General features: G+C 40.3%; 1 protein-coding gene across 9 annotated transcripts in view; it reads left to right on the top strand.

Moving 5' to 3' along the window:
* FAM184A (family with sequence similarity 184 member A) overlaps positions 1-19,817 on the top strand; it is a 172,029-nt gene that overhangs the window by 91,604 nt on the left and 60,608 nt on the right. For all 9 annotated transcript variants that reach the window (XR_010919436.1, XR_010919438.1, XR_010919437.1 and 6 more), the window contains exons 7-9: positions 4,751-4,912; positions 8,684-8,805; positions 9,893-10,043. Coding sequence is in view for 6 of the 9 variants with exons in the window: in XM_067546663.1 (XP_067402764.1) it covers positions 4,751-4,912; positions 8,684-8,805; positions 9,893-10,043 (435 nt within the window). In the remaining 3 variants the exon portion in view is untranslated. The remainder of the gene's footprint in view (positions 1-4,750; positions 4,913-8,683; positions 8,806-9,892; positions 10,044-19,817) is intronic.

The raw sequence follows: 19,817 nt of genomic DNA, 5'->3' as shown, positions 1-19,817 counted from the left end.
AAGAGAATTCTCCTTTGCTTTTGACAGATAAATAGCTTTACCAATGAAAATAAGGCTTTCTGGCACCTCCTGTTTCTGCTCTTTATTCATCTCAGGACTTGTCTTTCTCTTTCTGCTTTTTTTGGTCTTCCTCAGATAGAGTCAGATATGTACAGAGCACTTAAGTTGTTTAATTATTTATTCATTTTCCTTGTTTCTCCATTTAATTTTCTTAGCTGCATCTCTAAGGGGTGACTGAAGTAAAGAAGATAATGAGCAAGAAATCAGTTAAGCAGAAAAACCATAGCCTTATGGTTTGAGTCTGTCTTTGGCCACCTTAGACACACAATTTACTTCTTGCCTCAAGGCCCTATGTAGCCCTTAAGGACCAGGGCAGATAACTGACTCCTTACCCATAATGTCCAAGGCAAAGAGAATATTATGATAAGAAGGTCCCAGCGGAGAAACCTGATGATACTCTTCTTACCAATGGTCCAGTGCAGATAAGAGACTAATGCAGTTTTCCTGTTAAATTGGGCTTTTAAAATAAGTCCTACCCCACCAAGAGGAATAACAATTACAGTGTTCTTCATCTGTAGATCTCAAAGTGTTATACAAAGATGGATATGTATCATTATTTTCATTTTATATTTGGTAAAACTAACGCACAGAGAGGTGAAGTTACTTACTGTATGACACTGAAGAAGTCAGTGCACCTTTCTGTGCCTCATGGATGTCTTCACTCACGGCGGCACTGTCAGCACCTCTGGATCGATTCTTCTGGATCGATTGAGGGGCAATGGAGACCTGCTCAATCGATCCGAAAGTCAGCTCAGTAAATCTACCCCTGCAAAAAGAGTAACACTGTGCTTATACATTCTCACTCATCATTCTGATTTTGATAAACACTTTTTTTTCCAGTTAACTAATTCAATAATGTTTTCATTATTCCTGAGACAAGGTGGGTGAAGAAATATCTTTTATTGGACCAACTTCTGTTGGTGAGAGAGACAAATTTTTGAACCACACAGAGCTCTCGTACAGGTCTGAGAAAGGAACTCCCACTGTCTCAGCAAAATGCAAGGTGTTTAATATAAGTAGTTATCACAGTTGTAATGGATGATTCCAGATAAAGTGGCCTGTTTCTGTTCAGTCCATGATTTTTACTGTCTAACAGAGTAATTAATTTAAGCCACTAGCCTCATCTTTTGAAAGTGTTGTTCAGGTTTCCTTTGAGGATGAGGACTAACGGGTTGCTTTGTGAAAAGTGTTCACCTACAGGAGATAGGGTGTTTTTGTCTTTTATCATTTACCTTTGTGAATTCTTTTGAGATTGTCCTGATTGTCTGGTTTCACGCTTGTTGTTGTTGGGAGCATTTAGTGCACTGGATGAGGTATACCACATGTTGTGATAGGCATATGTAGGATTCATGGATCTTGAAAGGAGTGTTTGGGGGCAGGGCAGGGAGATATGGATTGACACAGCTACAACTACACTGCATTATTCCTGTCATTCTTGGAATTAGCTGACTTTTAGTTTTTCTTCTGTTTCACTTTTTTTTTTAAATAAAAACAGTAAATAAAGCAACAGAGAGACTGAGAAGCAAAGATTGTCCCAGAACAGGAGGAGCTGAGGTGCCTTCTTTTTATTGGTACTGCTGCCTGTGCATCAAAAGTAGTGAGAAAAATCTAGATAGGATATGGAAGTCCAGAAAACAAAATTGTTAATAACTGATTACCTTTTCCTCTTTAATGTTGAGGAAAAATACCAATAATCGTTGGTAATATTGGCAATTGTAAATAACTATTTAAACATGTAAATATATATCTTAATCCTGTGCCCCAAAAATTGAAACCGAGTTTACCCATATTTGTAAAATAAGTATGCCACATTTCCCAGTATTAACAATTGCACACTTCATGCTGTATTCTTGAAATGGAGGAATTCTTAAAGTCGCCATAGGATCTTTTTCTTTTTAATCTCTTGACTTCTATCGATTTGAAGTCTTTCAAATGAGGAATTTAATGTTACATTCCTGTAGCGTGTTAGACGATTTTTTTATATTAAGATGTGTCTTGATTAACGGTTAAAGTAGGTCAGTTAAGGAGGGGGAATCTGTGTCAGTTGCTTGATCAGGGCTTATCTGAGCGGTTCACTCACTCTTCCATCATTTCTGTTCTTTTGTCTGCTCCTTTTGCTGTAGTGTCAGTTCCTCTTGGTGGTTCTCCTGTTCCCCAACCTTTCACTCAGCTTCTGCTTATACACTGGGGCAGAACCAAGTTTCATCCCATATCTCTGTCTTACTGCTAGTCATTTGACAGGTCCTGAAAGTCCCATTGGCATTTCACCTGTTACCTGCTGCCCCCTCTCACTGCTGTTGCTGCTTTTGTAGGGGCTTTCCTGAGCAGTTCACCTGCTAACCCTTTCCGCCTCTCCTTCTTGTTGCACCTACCACTGGGGCCAAGGTGTTCCATGCTGGTTTCTCATTCTGCTGTCTAAAGCTGCCGGGTCCCAGGGATCCCTCACTGGTGTCATGCTTTCCATTCAATATTTTTTGCCTTAACTTCCTTAATCCAACAGCATTAAACTACGACACCATGCTAACAAAAAGGGACACAAGGCTCAAGAGGGAGTAGAACAGCAGCTGCCATACTTTCATAGTGAGAAGGAGGATTGGGAGTCTAGCAACGAAGAAAGAGGGTAGGAGAGGGAAGGACTGAGCTAGCACCGAAAGAACAAGACCACATTTTGGTCAAAATGAGAGAGTTGAGGACAGGCAGAACCTGATTACAAGTGCAAAGTGGCCCTGGCAATACCAACCCCCATCCTATTTTTCATGTGTTCTCGCCTCAGTTCAGTTCAGTTTTGCATACATACAACCTGTTAATTCGTCACGTCTCTTTTATGAGTTCATATATCTTCCTGCTTCCCTGCAGTTCAGGTAATCTTTGCTACCTATCTCCAGTTTACTCCCTAAATTCCACACACCCCTTTTCAGAGCACCTCTACTTCTGTGCTTACTGCTTGCCTGTAACACTAACATGAGCCCCTCCTATGTGTAGTACCCTAAAGTCAGCCTGTCTTTTATATATCTGCAGTCCTGCTGGACACTCCCTCAGCTGGGTTAAATCAGGGTAGAGAGGGAATTACTTAGACAAATAGCTATCCATAGACCTTGATTCATAGTGGCAAATGCCTTTCTCTCATCTGTCTTAAGTATTTATATATTACCTCCTTTACTGTAGTATATGACTGTCTTTCAGTCTATAATGTACTTATCCTCACAACTTCTTGTGAGATGGGGATAGTATTGTACTTCCCTCTTTTACAGACAGGGAAAAGAGGCACAGAGAGACTGTGACTTGCCGAGGGTCATACACAAAGTCTATAGGGAAGCAGAGGATTAAATTCCAGTCTCATGAGTCCCAGGCCAGTGCTCTAATAGGCGTACCATCCTTCCTGTCCTCTGACCTCCTTACCTTTTCTATTCCACTCTATACTCAACCAATGTCATTCCTGAGATGACATTATTACTTAAATAAATGAAGAGAAGTAGCTAATGAACAAGTATCACCCTGAGAAAAGAGTAAAGGAAGCAGAGGTGACTGCAGCCAGAAAGTTCCTGATTTAATTTATGGCCTCCAGTTGGAAAGTTTGGTGGCTTCATCTGCTCTCCAGAACAGTATTGGGAAGCAGTCTGAATTGCAAATGCCATTTGCAATATTTATTTATTGTTTTATTTTAAACCTTTAGGAAGTTTTTCATAAACATTTTTGTGACTTTAAAACATGTTTGTGTGTATTTTTGGCAGAATAATCAAATTTATATGTTTAGAATTGATAAATAAAGTAATATCAGCCAAATGTGAATGTAATTACATGTAGGCCTGCTTTCCACCATCAGATTACAGAAAACTTAAAAACCTACTTAATTCCTCACAAAATGTTTCAAAGTGTAGGTTTGGATGCTTTTTCCTTTAAAGCTGTTCAGTTGTTAATCTTACAAATATTGTAAATTTAAATATGTAGGAGGATTTCTGCCTGTCAATATATGAAAATAAAATCATATTAAAGAGAAAAACATTGCAAAAAACATCAGATTTACAAGGAAGAGAATAGTATTCACTAAAGTAAAGCGCTTGGGCTATGTATACATAAGAATAAAAAAGAACCCAGCTCACGTGGGTCATCTGACTTGGGCTCATGGGGCTTGGGCTCCAGGGCTGGAAAATAGCTATATGGAGGCTTGGGCTCAGGCTGGAGCCCAAGTTCTTGGACCCTGCAAGGGTGGAGGGTCCCAGAGCCCGAGCTCCAGCCTGCATCCAAATGTCCGCACAGTGATTTTTAACCCCGCAGCCTGAGCCCCACCAGCCTTAGTCAACTGACCCAGGCCAGCCACGGCCACACCATGGGTCTTTTATACCTGTGTAGACATATTCCTAGGCTACGTTTACACTGACGGCGGCAAAATCGCTGCCGCCAGATCGATCTTTCAGGATCAATTGAGTGGTCAATGAGACCCAATCAATCGATCAGGAAATCGACTGAGTAAGTCTACCCCCTCAAGTAGCGTAGCGCTGAGTCGACGGGTACGCTGTTCCTATCAGCTCAGCGCAGTGTGAACAGCACACAGAAGGGAAGCTGAGCAGTCGGCATCAGTTACACAAACTAATCAGTGTGAACCAGCCCCTAGAGTGAAAGATGTGAAGATGATTTCATTTGATTGCCTTTAGTAATTATGAAAATGTTTTATTTTTTTTACACATTGTAGTTATGTCGTCTACAAGACCTAGTAAGAAAAAGTGAACAGGGCCTTGGTACTGCAGAAGGACACATCTCTAATCTTCAGGAAGCCCAGGAAATACTACAAAAAGAACTAGAGTTAACCAGAGCAAGGCTGAGAGACACCACGGATTCATTGTATAATGTTGAGGTAACCACATAATGGGAAAGCAAATGATTTAAAACACAATTACAATGATTTCTGACTGTTTTTGAAATGTTAAGACTGGTTTAATAGCTATATTGAACAAGTGGTTTCTTATATCCCTATTACAAGAATGTTGATTTCATTTTTTTCATTTCAAGTCTTAAGAAATAAAATTAAATATGAATATTTTAAGAGATCATTTCTATTATTAACTGAGTGTTGCTACAAATACATCTTTCTGTAGCTAATTTAAATTGTACTGTAAACAACTCTGAGTAGCTTTATTAGAGCTAGATTTTTGTGCTTAACTCTTGTTGGTTTTCACTTCATGTATACTCAAACCATGAAATAATGAACATTTAATTGACATGTCCTTTTTAAAGTTTTCTTTTTAAAACTGGACGATATCCCTAAAAGACTGAGTACAAAAGTTTCAGAGAGCAGATGTACAAAGGTTCACAATTATTGTAGAGTGGAAAAAGGGTGTTAAGAATATCTTCTCTTGAAACTAAATTCAGCAAAAAACAGGTGTACTGTTTGGTGAACCTCTGACTTAGTCTGCTATATAAACATGTAATATGTTTTTGTTGTTTTGTGAACTAAATTTGCTATAGGATTTTATATCTTCAATTGTGTGTGTGCACATGTGTGAAAAGCTGCTTTGCCTGCACAGTTAATTTCCTTATAAAGACCCACTGAGGCCTCACAAAAATATAGGCTATTTATAGACCAATTTGCTTATTGTATACTGTCATATTTTCTTTCCACTAATATTTATTGAAAAGGAGAACAGCATTTTCAGCATTTATTTATTTTTGTTGCTTATTCCCTAGCTAAAATCAGAATTCTCTATTTGTGGTGTCATACGTAGTTGCTGTGGAAAATATCCTTCACATAGAAAATTATTTAGGCAGATGCTTAACTTTAAACATGTGAATAATCCCATCCCTATTCATCAAAATACTTAAGTCTTTGCCAAGGCCCCAGGTCAGCAAAGCATTTAAGCCCATGGTTGAACAAGTGAATTGACTCAGTCTGTTCTGATGAAATTACAAAGAAAGGACTGTATTTAAACTGGGGAATAAATAGGAGCAAATGAACTTCAGAAATTAAGTCTTTTATACAAATGTCCCTTATAATAAAAATCCACAGAAAAGCAGAATTGTTTCTCAACATTGCTTTTTCAGATTTTCTTGTAAGGATTTTGATTCGTTTGGGGATATAAATGCACTTGTCACAAATAACAGGTTATTTTGCTCACATGAAATGTAAGAAATGTATTGAGCTTGAAATTGATGAAGCACACACACAGACTTTAAGCTTTAGTTAGTATTGACAAGTATAATTGAAATGATAGGAAAATAAGAATAGCAAAACAAGCCCCTTGATCGTGCTCGCTTACAGCCTTAGGATGGTAGAAGATGAAGCAATCCCCCAGTGGTGACATACTTACAACCTTATGGAGGCCATTAGAAATGAAGATGGAAGAAACAGTCATTGGAGCACACAAGAGAAGATGATGTTTTGGGTTGCTGCCTGCTCAGTCACCCTGTGTCCTGCTTGTGAACATTCATGCATTAGGTTTCATATCTTTTCCTTCATACATTTACATATCTGTCATCATATTTACTTGGGTCTTGGTCCCTTATCCGTATGTGGCTTTCTGGGTACACTTAATCTGAGTTCCAATTGTTATCTAATAGTTATTTGCCATACTTAATTCATGATATTGCAGAAATTCTGGTTCCTGCCTCCACCTCAGTTTTAATTTTAATTAGTTCTGACTCTCAGCTCTGCCATGCGCAGTGCTCTGGCCCTCAGCCTCAGGGTGACTGGGGCTCCCATTGTCAGCCCCGGGACAGCCGGAGCTCCTGCTGTCAGCTGCAATTAATAAAGGTCCATTATTACTTATCTGCGATTTTCCATGTTTTGGCCGCAACTCAGCCGCAATTATTTGACAATCATCCTGTGATTCAAACAGGGCCTTAATCATAATGCATTTGCACAAGGAAGCCAAATTAGTGTTGCACGGGCAATTACAGAAAAAGTCCTGCTCGACCCCTACAGCTGAGTATAGATGAAATCTTCAGAGAAGGTAGCTGCCATGCTATAGTCTGAGCATGTGTGAAGTGTGTTTGGGGTTTTTTTTGGAGGTGGGTACAAAATGTAATGGGACTGCCAAAAGGCATATCTCTGACAGGAGGATGTCCCACTGCCCAATTTCCTTCCTGAGTGAAAGTATGGAGGCATTAGAGCTTATCACTGAAACGGTTTCAAGAATTATTTAACACAGACAGAACAATGTATTTTCCCCTAATCTTGGAAACAGTGGAACCATTTTAGCTGAAACTTTCCCCAAAACTGCATCCTGACTCTCAGCATGGAAAATTTCAGGCCAAAGGATTAAAGGTTAACGAAGTTATAAGCAATAAAAACAAGGCCTTATGAAGTGTCAGGCAGCATTACCAGCTCCACCTGTAGTATATTCCTGAAACTTTAAAATCCTATCTGTCCAGCAGAGAATATCCAGCTCTTCGGGATGAATTTCTCTGAATAACTGAATTTCTGTTTTAAAAAAGAAAAGTCATGACAGGTAGAATTTTACGTCTCCAAGGCTGTAGCTAAACTGACACCTACTAAATTGCTTGTTGAACCTATACAAGCAGTTATTCTTTGTGTTTTCTTCCTTACTGGTTAATAGACATTTACAAGATTACATCAAATATTTGCATTGGAGTAGCCTTGGAATGCAAAAATCTCCCAGAACATTACTATTCCTTTGTTATTTCCTTAATAAGAATGATATAAGATGTGGGGAGGAGGGCCAGGGTGTGTGTGTAAATACGTTTTAATCTGACTTTTCAATTGAAACGATCCAATGTACAGGTTGCTAGTTTTGTAATAGCATCTTTTTTGTTCCAACTTGTAACTTTCAGATAACCATTATGCATTGTTATAATATTCAGAAAGAGTAATTATCTGAAATTTAAATGTTCACATATAAGAAATGGTTAGTACTAGCAATTGTCTCAGCAGGTTTTAGAATATATTTGTTAGAGCAGAGTGAATACTCCAAAAAATGTCCCACAAATATTTATTTAAAAAAAAAAAAAAAAAACTTTGATATTCTCCATACACCTTATATGTTGGCTTTTCATAAATAAAGCAAATATTGCTGGCAGCAATGTTTACTGTTACTATGAAGTTTAAGTAAATATTGCAAAATGTTCACAGAAAATGAATTTTGAATTCATGATTACAAGTGTCCACACCAAAAACTTGATAGTTATAATTATGCCTGGCCAGGCAAGGAACAGAAACATACCATGTGAATTTTGTATCTGATCAAAACAACTCAAACTTTGAATGTCAAGTACTGAGTACTTGCACCCAACTGCTTGCATATGATACATAAAAACAAACATTATTTTCAGAAATGATTCCTTGAAGAAATTCACATACATAATAAATTAAAGAAAATGATATTTTGTCAGAAATGTAATGACAGAAGAAACATAATTCAGATAGATCAAGTATTTGTGGAGCTGAAATTGACAATAAAAACAGTCTTTATTAGGAATCAGATTTTAAAATTATTTTTAGTTATTTAATATTTTAATCATATTAAAACAAGGTACCTGTAAATAAGTATTTAATGAAGAAAATGTCATTTCTAGTCATATACACTGGCAGGAATTTTATTTTGATTAAGATTTATGTTCAAAATATTTTGTTGCAGCTGCTGAGTCTCTATTATAAAGTTTGTATTTTCAGGGGGAACTAGAACAGGAGAGACAGCAGCATGAGGCAATGATTTCTGCCATGAGGGAAGAGGAGAAGATAAAAGTCGACAGAATGGCTCATGACCTAGAAATAAAATGGACAGAAAATCTTCGGCAAGTGTTTTTCTTTATTTTAAATAGGAAAAAAAACATGCATTAAATGTAACAAGTCATTATTAGTGGAATATACAGCAAAGAATTTTGTTTTTATATAAGCATTTCAAATTTGTTTCTCAATATACTTGTTGATTTTTATTTTTATGAAAGGCTAGATCAGTGTTGCTCAACCTTTTAAGTAGCAAGTACCCCCTAACTTCTGAAAATTTTAATAAGTACCCCAATGCTCTCAATTTTCCATGGGATTTTATATTTACAGACTAATGTGAGCCATATGTTGGAAGAAGGGCTAAGTATATAAGGCCGTGATATGACAGATGTCAGATCTAGTGTGGGTAGGGTTACCAGGTTTACACCAGGGGTGCACAGCTCAAGTATGTACCTGGGCTAGAGGTGATGTTGGCCAAAGCTAGGAGGCTTTGCTGGGGAATATAAAGTGCTGTGCCAAATTTTATGCCATAGATTTGAGAGGAGGAAGGGGTGAGAGAGAGCGACAGAAAAGAGGGTAACTGGTGAAATCTGGGGCTGTCATTGTTGCTGACAAGTTTTCTGGGCACTGGGCTTTGAGTCAGGGAGGGGGGCTGCCACCCAATCTGAGCTGGGGCAGAGGAGGCTTCCGCGCTGGCTGGGACCCAGGGATGTGGGCAGGTGGCTGCTGCCTGTCTTCAAGCTGAGGCGCTGGAGGCTGTCCCTTGGCTTGGAGCCGGGGAGCAGGTGGCTGCCACCGGGATCCCACCTGGGAGCTGGGACCCAGTGGGAAGCGGGAGGCTGTTGCCCACCTCCTCCAGAAGCTAGCGGCTGCCACCTGCCTCCCAATGGGAGCGGGAAGCGGGCAGCTGGAGCTCGGCATCCCCAGAAGCTGGGGGCTGCCACACGCCTCCCATCTGGGAGCTGGGACCGGGTGGGATGTGGGCTGCTGCCACATGGCTTCCCTAGAAGTCGGCAGCTGCCACCCGCCTCCCCTTCACTCTTTTTTCCCCCGGGTACCCCCTGCCTGAGTCTCACGTACCCCTAGCTGTACGGGTACCACAGGTTTAGAAACTATGGGCTAGATTATATTTTAATTATGTACTTTTGCTTTCAGACAGGAATGTAGTAAACTTCGGGAAGAGTTAAGGCTTCAGCATGAAGAGGATAAAAAGGCAGCCATGACTCAGCTCTTACAACTGAAAGAACGTGAAAAAAATGCTGCCAGGGATGGATGGCAAAAGAAGGTGGAAGATCTTTTAGACCAGGTAATTAGAATGGCTTGTTCAGTATCGGAGGGAATGTTACAATTTGGATTTAGACTGCTGATGGTTTATTACTGACTAATTGTATAAAATCAGAATGAAATTTGTCACTAGGCTTAATTTGGATGATGGTAACTCATTACAGATTAATCAAAAAATATCAATACTGATTAATGTGAAAATGTTTTTTACTCATTAAAATGAATGAGAATGAGCATAGTCTTTTTCCTTGTGGTACAAAATATGACGGAAACTGTTTTAATTTCTTTGGCGCTCTGAGCCCCACTGTGTGGATTTCTGCCTCTACCTGTTCATGTTCTCTGTTGAAGGTTTTAATGTATATGATGTTGCTTAGTTAGTTTTCTAATTGTTTGGAGGTATCACACATGTTTGCATTGATGGTACAGTAGAAATTGTTAAAAAAGTCAAAATTTGCCAATTACCAGTATCACCACACATTTACTGCAGCTATCTCCTGTCCTAAATTTAAGGGAAAACTATGGTAATCTTGGGCCATGTCTATACTGACGGCGGCAAATTTGCCACCCCCAGATCGATCTTTCTGGATCGATTGAGCAGTCAGTGTAGACCCGCTCAATTGATCAGGAAGTCGACGCTGGTAAACCACCCCCTCAAGTAGCGTGGCGCTGCGTCGACGGGAACGTTGTTCCCATCTGCACAGCGCAGTGTAGACCGCGCGCAGAAGGGAAGCAGAGCAGTTGACGTGAGTTAACGCAAGCTACTCTGCATAGTTTGTATAACTCCCGTCGACTGCTGCCGAATCTCCAGGTAAGTGTAGACCAGGGCCCAGATATTACTGTGTCATAATTTTTGGTAAATGTTGGCTTTTTAATTGCAGCAACTATGTGGGCTCACGCTAATATTTGCCATAATAAGTATAGTGCTTTTTCCTTGTTAAATTATTCACACAAATTCTTGGTTTTATACTTTCTTGCAATGCCAGTAGTGAAGAGGCATTGATTTGATTCACTACTTGGATGAAAAGGAAGGATAAGAGAATGAGATGGTCAAACAATTTTATTGACAGAAAGGAATAGCTTTTTGGAAATAATTAAGTAAATGCGTTATTTTTGTGCCTGTACTGTGACATTGCTTCAGCCATGAATTCAACTTTGAGAGCTCAAAAAATTGAGTGTGCACCTTTGTGCTCACAATTAATTATGGGTGCATATATTAGAATTTCCTCCATCTAATTACCTAGTTTTATAAACTGCAAGGGAGTTAAGGTTGTACGTGCTGTCATTTGTGCCCATAAAGGTGAAAATCTTGACCTAAATTATCTTTTACAGCTTGGATGTAATCAAGGAGTTTTGTTTGCCTTGTTTTTAAGAGTTCATTCTCAATTTTAGTAGTATTTTTTTGAAGACTCATTTATTCCCATTTCTTCAGCTTGTAAATGGCACATTCTCAGTTACATTTCCAAAGGGAGCTCAATTTAAAAGTGGTACATTAGACAAAACATGCTGAAATTTGTGCTTTTTGTAATTTGAGTGTTTTAAAAATACTTTAATAATGTTTAAAATACTTAACAAAATGTGTTGTAGTAAAGCTGGCCCATTTTTCTGGAGTGTAAAAATACTAATTTGGGACTGTTGGAAATGAGCATGTACTTTTTTTTGAGGGGGAGGGAGTTCTTTTTATTAATAATATTCTGGAACAGAGAAATCTAGAAAAATAATGCTAAAAGGGAGAGAGTTTATTTTCAGGGAAAGAAGAGAACTGTGGGCATAGGAGACAACTTGAGTATGTAAAATGTTTATTCTCTCTTTTGTGTTCATTCACCTGTGCCCAGCTACACAAAATAAGAGTTATGCCATACCATGACAGCATGTGGAGACAGAGGACTAATTAGAAGCTAAAACAATACAAAAGACATTTTCCATTTTTCTTCACTTGTTACTTTTTTATTAACAGATCCTCAGTTGGGATTCTTTGTACTATTGACTATATTCTAATAAAGTCTGACCTACCTGGGGGATTTTTATGGATAGTGATCTCGTCTGGTGGGTTTAGTTCTTCATACTGAGCATTCAGGCTTTTTTATTTCTGGCTCTGACAGCTTTGCTTTAGTTTCTCACCTTGCAATGGATTAAGTATTTTCATCCTGTTTCTCTGTGATGGACGAAGGGATTTTGCTGTAGTTCGCTGTGTAGGTTTTTTTCTGATTCTGTCACTCTTCTCTCTGTAGTTCTAATTCTGACAGAAGCAGGTGATTACTAGTTGATTTCAGTATGTAAAGCTAACAAATAATAAGAAGGAAGATCTCTGCATATAAATGCTCGGTGTGTGGAGTGATATTGAAGACCACTTTAATAAGTTGTTCATATTTCTGGAATGAAGTTGACCCAACCTTATGTTAAATGACCGTAAGAGGTCAGTCTGTGTCTAAAAAGTAGGCAAATGTTGAGGTAACTACATATTTAAGGCTTTTGGTGGCTAACTATATTATGGTGTGACTGGATGTACCTGGTCATACTTGATTGGTTTTATTTCCAAAATGGATGTAAATTTTCTGAATCTGCTGTTTATAATTGTTCGTTAATGAGAGGCATGCTTTGGTTTCTAACCTTCAAGAAAAAAATATTTGAGCAAAGATTTGGATCACAGCCATTTTGCTTCCTCCCACCTCAGTTGTATACTGCAGTTCCCTGTTTTTATACACCTTAAGAGATCTGATTGTCATTACTATTTACCATTTGGGCAGTGTAAATGGATTTTTAAGGAGGATGGAAGGTCCGTTCACACTGCCAGAATGGTGTGAAGGAGAGTGTACATGTCATCTCCATCCTGAACTTTGATTTTTGGATGAATCTGTTGACCAGTTTTCAGTCTCAAAGCTTGAAAAATCAGAGTTCATGATGTGTACTTTAAATCTGGTAATAACAATCCTATCCCTTTGGTATTTTCTGTTGTCTGTAGACCTGAAGGAGATGTATTTCCACATCGATGTCTGGATATCTGTACTTTGCAAATAGCTATGCTTTTGATATCACAGGAGGCACTTCTAGTACAAGACTCTTCTTTTTGATATATTGACCTTTCTGAGGGTCATTACCATGGTTTTAGTGTTTTGGTTGTGGCCTTTTGGGAACAGAGACTCTACATTTACCTATTCCTGGACAGCTTGCTTCTTAGGTCATCTTTGCAGGAATAAGCAATCCAAGACCCAGGCAAAGTGAATAGCTTTCCTACAGAAAAAAAGGATTTGTGATAAACAAAGAAAAGAGTGTCCTGATCCCAACACAAAGACTGTAACGTGAGGGTCATACTTGACTCGACCAAAGACAGTATCTTGATCTCAGAAGAGAGACAGAGGAAGATTACAGGTATGATGTATCTGTTAGCACCATCATGCTAGTATCATGACTGGAAAACCTACTGTGGTTCCACTTCTATACTTTAGCTATTATTGCAGTAATTATTATTATTATTATTAATAGTAATAATAGAGACTCCAACCAAGATCGGAATGCCATTGTGCTAGGCACTGTACAAACATGTAGCAAGAGACAGCCCTTGCCAGAAAGAGCTTACAGTCTAAATATACCAGACAGACAAATCACAGAAAGGTGAAGTGACTTTCCTAAGGTTGTATGGCAGGTTAGTAGTCGAGCAAGGAATGGAACCTATATTTCCTCAATCTCAATCTAGTATCCTATCCAATGGCCCACACAGCCTCTCAAACTTGCAGACACCAGAGATACCAACTCCTCTCTCAGCCATCAATCTTTTCCAAACTAAACATCAGAGTGAGGGACCCAGACTTTGTAATTCGATCCCTAATGACGTAAATGGACTATCCCATATCAGAATCAGAAAGGATCCTCATCAAACTAATGCCAAACTGCACAGATGGGGAGGTCCTTTGAAATCCCAAATGCCACAGTATGTTTGGCCCATGCAGGAATAAAGAAGAAGCATTAATCCAGTTCACCACATTACATTTCTAAATGACACTACACTACAAGCATTGTTCTAATCTTTGCTGACAAGAACACACAATGATATACCTGAATTAGAAGGTGGGAACAAGGTCCACTGATCATCAAAGGAAGGCACATAAACTGGTTATCTGAAGAAAGAAAAGGCAAACATGACAGACTGATTCAATAGGAAAGATATATACCATGGGGAATGGAGCCTGCATCCACAGGCAACCCAAAGATTCAGGATTGTTTCAGTGGATTGTTTTGCCTCAAGAGCCAACAGAAAAAATCAGTTTAGTTTTTTAAGACCAAAAGTATACAGAAGCAGGGACAATATATACTTTAAGTGGCCCCAGCACTTTTGTACACCTATATGCTCATTCCACTTCTTAAAAAAAAAATAGCATCAGAGGAATACTATTGGCTCCCATCTGGCTATGGAAGCTATGGTTTTGAGGCTTCACCTAGATGCAGATTTTGGTTCTACTGTCACTTTCACAAATTCTTGACCTTCTAAATCAGGAACCAGTTACCCATCTGGTTCCTCATTTCTTATGTTTAACACTTTGAAAACATAGTAAATAACTAAGCTTCTTGAGCTCTTTAGTGATTGTTACAGACATCCTGCATTTGTCTCATAAGAAATCCATTAACGCAGTCTATGGGCAATTTGGACAAAATTTCCATTTTGACTCTGAATGGTGCATCAGATTATCCTCTGCTTCAGTTTCTACAGGATGGGCTATGAATATGGTCATGGCCAGCACTTAATTTACAGGGTGAGACATACGAGAGGTAATCTGTGGTTGCTAGGGGTTAGACAATTTAGGGCTTTATAGGTGGTAACCAGAACCTTGAATTTAATCCAGAAGTGAATTTGGTAGCCAGTGCAGAAGTATGTAGTACTGCAAGGAATTCCAGGAGGATCTAATAAATTTGGGTGATTGTTGAATGTGATAGTGTAGGAGAGTCATTGTAGAAAGAGATAAGATGGTGCACATTGGAAAGTTTAATTTAAATTACTTGTACTTACCAATGGGTTCTGAATTATCTGTAACCTTGGAAGAAAGATTTAAGCATTGTTTCAGACCACTCTGTAAAGAAGTCTACTCAATACACAACAGCCAAAGTGAATAAAAAGTTTGGATGTGTTAAAGTGGATAGAAGAGCAATTTATATAACACCATTTCAATATTTTCCATATTATCATGTCCATTCTGAACACTATATTAAATTTTGGTTAGAAAGAGCACATAAGAAAGTCAAGCTGCAGAGAAGTGCGACAGTTGATTAGAAGCATAGGAGGGCTTACATAAACAGAAATCGTGAGAAGGGCTTGACTTGTTTAGAAGAAAGGATCAAAAGGAGACTGTAGAAGATCCCCCTATAGGGGGCGACGCTGGCGGCTCTCCCTCGGTGTCAATCCCCAAGGGAGGCCACACCTCCCTGCGCCTATGCCCTTCGGGAGTCCAAATTAAAGGGGCCGCGTCCAGTCCTTAGTAGGGCGAGGCTTGGGTTCAGGCCGCTCCTAGAAGGTAATAGTCTCTTGCCCTCACGGGCGGGCAAACAGTCTAGGGTCCGGCCCTCAGCCAGGGACGGGCCAGCAGCAAGAAAAGCAGTCTCTAGCCCCAGAGGGTGAGAAAACAGCCTATCACCTAGCCCTTTGGCAGAGCAGGCTGGCAAACACAGTCTCGAGCAGCAGTCTGGCCTGGCCCTTCTGTAGGGCAGGCAGACAAACACAGGCTCGAGGCTTCGGCAGGGCGAGCAGCAATCTATGGCTTGGCCCTTCTGTAGGGCAGGCAGACAAACAGTCTCAGGCCCTGGGCAGGGCGAGTAGCAGTCTATAGCCCGAGCAGGCAAGGAAATGGTCCAAGGCCCGGGCCCTTAGGCATGGCAGAGGGACCAGCAGTCTCTAGCCCTTAGCAGGGCTAGTAAGTAGTCTATATTCAGCTCTCCGGCAGGGCGTGGTAGGAAGTAAGGGACAGGCTCTGGCCCTCAATGGGTGTTGAACCCTAGGTCAGGGTAGGAAGGGGGTAGGGGGACGCAGGCCCACCCGTCTCCACTGCATCCCAGCCCAGGGCTCTGTACCCCGTCACTGGGTCAGAGGGGCTTCAGTCGAAACGCACTGAATCACAGCTAGTGTCAGCTCAGCTGCACAGTAGTCGGCTTCCCTGGGCTTCTTCCTCCCACCCTCTCCCTAGATTACCTGCTGCCAGTTGTCTCCTTCTGGGTTGCTGGGGTAGACTGCAAGCGGGAGTCCCACGAGTCCCTCTCCGTCGACCGGCGGCAGGTCCGGAAACGGTTCGGGGTCCTCTGCGGAGGGCAGTTCCTCTAGGTCCCAGGGTCCGCGGGTCCCTTCTGGCTTGCCAGGGGTTGGCAGCTCGGGCAGGTCCTCAGAGCCCCAGGCAGTAGGCCACTCTGGCAGGTCTTCCTCCGGGTCTCCTTCAGCTCGTCTAGTCCAGGCAGGTCCTCAGGGCCTCATGCCATGGGTAGATCCGGCAGCTTCTCCTCTGGGTAGCAGTCGGGTGTGGCTGTAGACTCGAGCACCAAGGGAGAGGCGTCCTTCTCCCTCAGCTGCTGGGGTTTAACTGAGTGGGCAGGCCTGGGTTTTATTGGCCTAGCCCCACCTACCTGCTTCCGTTCAGCTGTTGCCTCCTGGGTTCCAACCCCCGGGGGGGGGGGGTTGGCTCTCACTCGGTGTCAATCTCCGAGGGAGGCCACACCTCCTGGCTACAGAGACGATATACTCATATAACCTATATGTTAGTATAATGTAATCCAATTGACTCTCAAAATAAAATGGTAAGTCAAACTGGATAAAAGGAAATGCTTTTTAAAGTGTATATCAAACCTGTAAAATTCACTGCAACAGAATAGCACTGGGGCAAAATATATCTGGTTTTAAAATGGTGTATATTACTGGGCCAAATTCTCACCTGTACAGATTGGTGTCGCTCCATTGACAGGTGAAAATCTGATCCTTCTATGAAAATGCGTAAAGTTTTTGCATTCATACTAGCAATGTTAAATAATTATATGGTATTATCAATCCTACTCCTTCACAGCAGGGGTCCCCAAACTACGGCCTGTGGACTGCATTCAGCCTGCTGACACATTTTTACTGGCCCACTGAGTCCAGTGGCATTACAATTACATGCGGCCCTTCATAACATAACACTGGGGTCGGCAGCCATTCACAAGTGGCGTGCCAAATCTTCATTCCTCCCACCCGGCCCCTTCTCTTCCCAGCCCCGCCCCTCTCCCACACGATGTGGGTCCAGCGCCCGGCCAGGAGGAGCCGCTCTGGCCCACCATAAGAGCAAGAATGAGTGATGTGGCCCTGGCAGCTGAAAGTTTGGGGACCCCTGCTTCACAGCATAAAACTTTTGCCATCTGAGTCTTTTGTTTAATATTATTGTGTATACAGTAGATCTCAGACAAGACTGAAATATTTTTCTCGTGAGAATGTGCTGTACAACTGACCAAGTGCTGTAAAAGTTTGACAGTTCGTAAAGCATCAAGTATAGGTTACTATCAGATACAGGGTTTTAGACTAGATGGATGAGTGGTCTGTTCCTTGACAAGGAGTCTTGTTCTTGTCTCTGCTGTCTGGAATGGTATATGGCAAACATAGCAGAATGAAGATGTCTTTCCTGTTAGTTCTGTAAGGTACACCTATGCCAATCCAGGTGAGTTTTCCCCATAAAAATACTCCGAGAGAATTCAGAAGCCCTAAATTTCTTTTTGCCATCTCTTTTAGCTATAGATATGTATGTTTGGGGTTTTTTTAAACTAGTGCTCACTTTTTTTCTTTCTTATTTTACTATTGGAGAAGTTTTTTCAGTTGAGGAAGCAGGAAAATGCTCTTGGTTTTCTTTTTAGAATACCAGTATGTCCTCTGTCTCTACTTTCTGTTTTTGTATTGCACAAACCTATTGTCCAGGAAGAACTTAAATTTACAGGTAAGATACTCCTTTCTCTTTAATTTCTCCCATTTTATTGTGATAGCTATTATTTCATTACATGAGGATCCATTTTTTCTGATTGCCAATGAACAAAATGGGTGTTTATGCTTTTCATGTATACCAGTCAACACATACTGACTCTTCTGCTTCACTATTTAACAATCAAACAGATGTGCCAATGAGATGATAGAAATTTTTCTGCTAGTTTGTTTTCATTCTCTCTTTTCAAGTCCTATACTGTTCTGCTGCCAAACATTACAGTTGTGACATTCACCTTTTGAAATTTAGATTTTTTTAGTCTCACCATAACATAAAGGAGAGAAGAAATATAGTAGGAATAGATAAAAATACACCACATATGATCCAGTTTGGTAGTCTTCAGCTGTCAGTTTATTCTGTTTTGTTCCCCACCCCCTCCACCTCCCACCCCCCTGCTACTGAAGCCACTTCTGCTTTAAAGAAGAGATAGCAGAGGTCTCTGACTGGGGGAACCTGCCCACATTAGTATAGGGAGAGGTCTTTGACTGCTTCCTTAAACAGTGCCCTTTTGTCAAGCCCAATTTGTGATATGCACTTCCCTGTCTTCACATGATCTAGGCATTTTCTTCTGATCCAACCCCCATTCAAACCTGTTTCTCTCATACTATGATCTGTGGATTGCAAACTCACTCATAGGTTATAAAACTATTCTCATTGTGCTACCCAGGATTTTCAGAACCTAAAGCAGTGGTAACTTAACTGTTTCATTCCAGACGGTTTCAGGAATAAATCAATAGGAACACAGCACTTCCAGGTGATGAAGATAAGTACAAGCAAGAGTGCTCTTATCTAAAACTACTATTTATTAGATTTAAGCGCACACAGATATAAGCAATACTTTCAAACATCTGAAATAATTACCTAACATCTGGGATGGTATTGAGTAATTTGCAGCAGGTCAGTGCTGGCTGTTCTCTTCGCCACCTGGGAGTAAAGGTATCAGGAGAAAGTCTCTTAGGATGGCTTCAGAGAACTGCCCCAAAATACATTCTGTTATCTTGTCCTTTTTATACTATCACAAAACACATACATTATAGTGACCCCAACTGGTTCATCACCTCTCCTAACTTCAATAAACATTAACAAAACATTCCTAACCATCTTAGTCATAATAAGCTTCTGTATCAAAGATACCTAAATTCAGGGTCCCATCCACTTATTTTCTTTCAGTCTCAAATTGTTGACTCTTTCTCTCCCCTTCTCCCATTCTGATTAGCAGAAGCTGCAAGCATGCATTGACCTTGCCTCCAGAAGCCCTGCTTGTTCAAATTAATCCTTAACTATGTGGTGTTCTATATTATTAACGTGGCCCTGAATTTGAAAATTTTGAAATAATTAAAGTTGGCAGAGAATTGTCTATAAAGTATGAGAGCATTTCTCCTGAATGAGAACCTTAGCTAGACAAAAATTGGCCAGATATAGAGTCAATTCTTCCTTGGTGTTAGAAATTTAAATACAGTAGGTTCTGCTTAATAGCAATCCTGATACTAGCAACTTTGGGCTGGCAACAAAGGGGTCACTAATAAGCAGAATCTACTGTATAGTATTTTCCAGGCTTTTTATCAATAAAGAATTCCCTCCCTTAATGTCTTTGCTCATCTCAGACAATGTACAACCAAGTGTAGTATCAGATATCAAGTTAGAGGGAACATCAGTCAATGACTTCATAGTGTAGACATCAAATTTAATTAACTAGTTTCATATGTCATCTTAAGCTTTTTCTAGTATATTCATAAAAGATCATCCAGATCCTACTTATTGCCTCATATTGGCATTTCCCCCCTCCCTCCCAGACCTTGTTTACATCTCTGACATCCCTAGTTAAT

This window comes from Emydura macquarii, unplaced genomic scaffold, assembly GCF_026122565.2.
Source record: "Emydura macquarii macquarii isolate MOO-44397 ecotype Brisbane River unplaced genomic scaffold, CSIRO-AGI_Emac_v2 contig_1146, whole genome shotgun sequence".
Taxonomy (NCBI): domain Eukaryota; kingdom Metazoa; phylum Chordata; order Testudines; family Chelidae; genus Emydura; species Emydura macquarii.
This window is presented reverse-complemented; position numbering and strand designations above follow the sequence as displayed.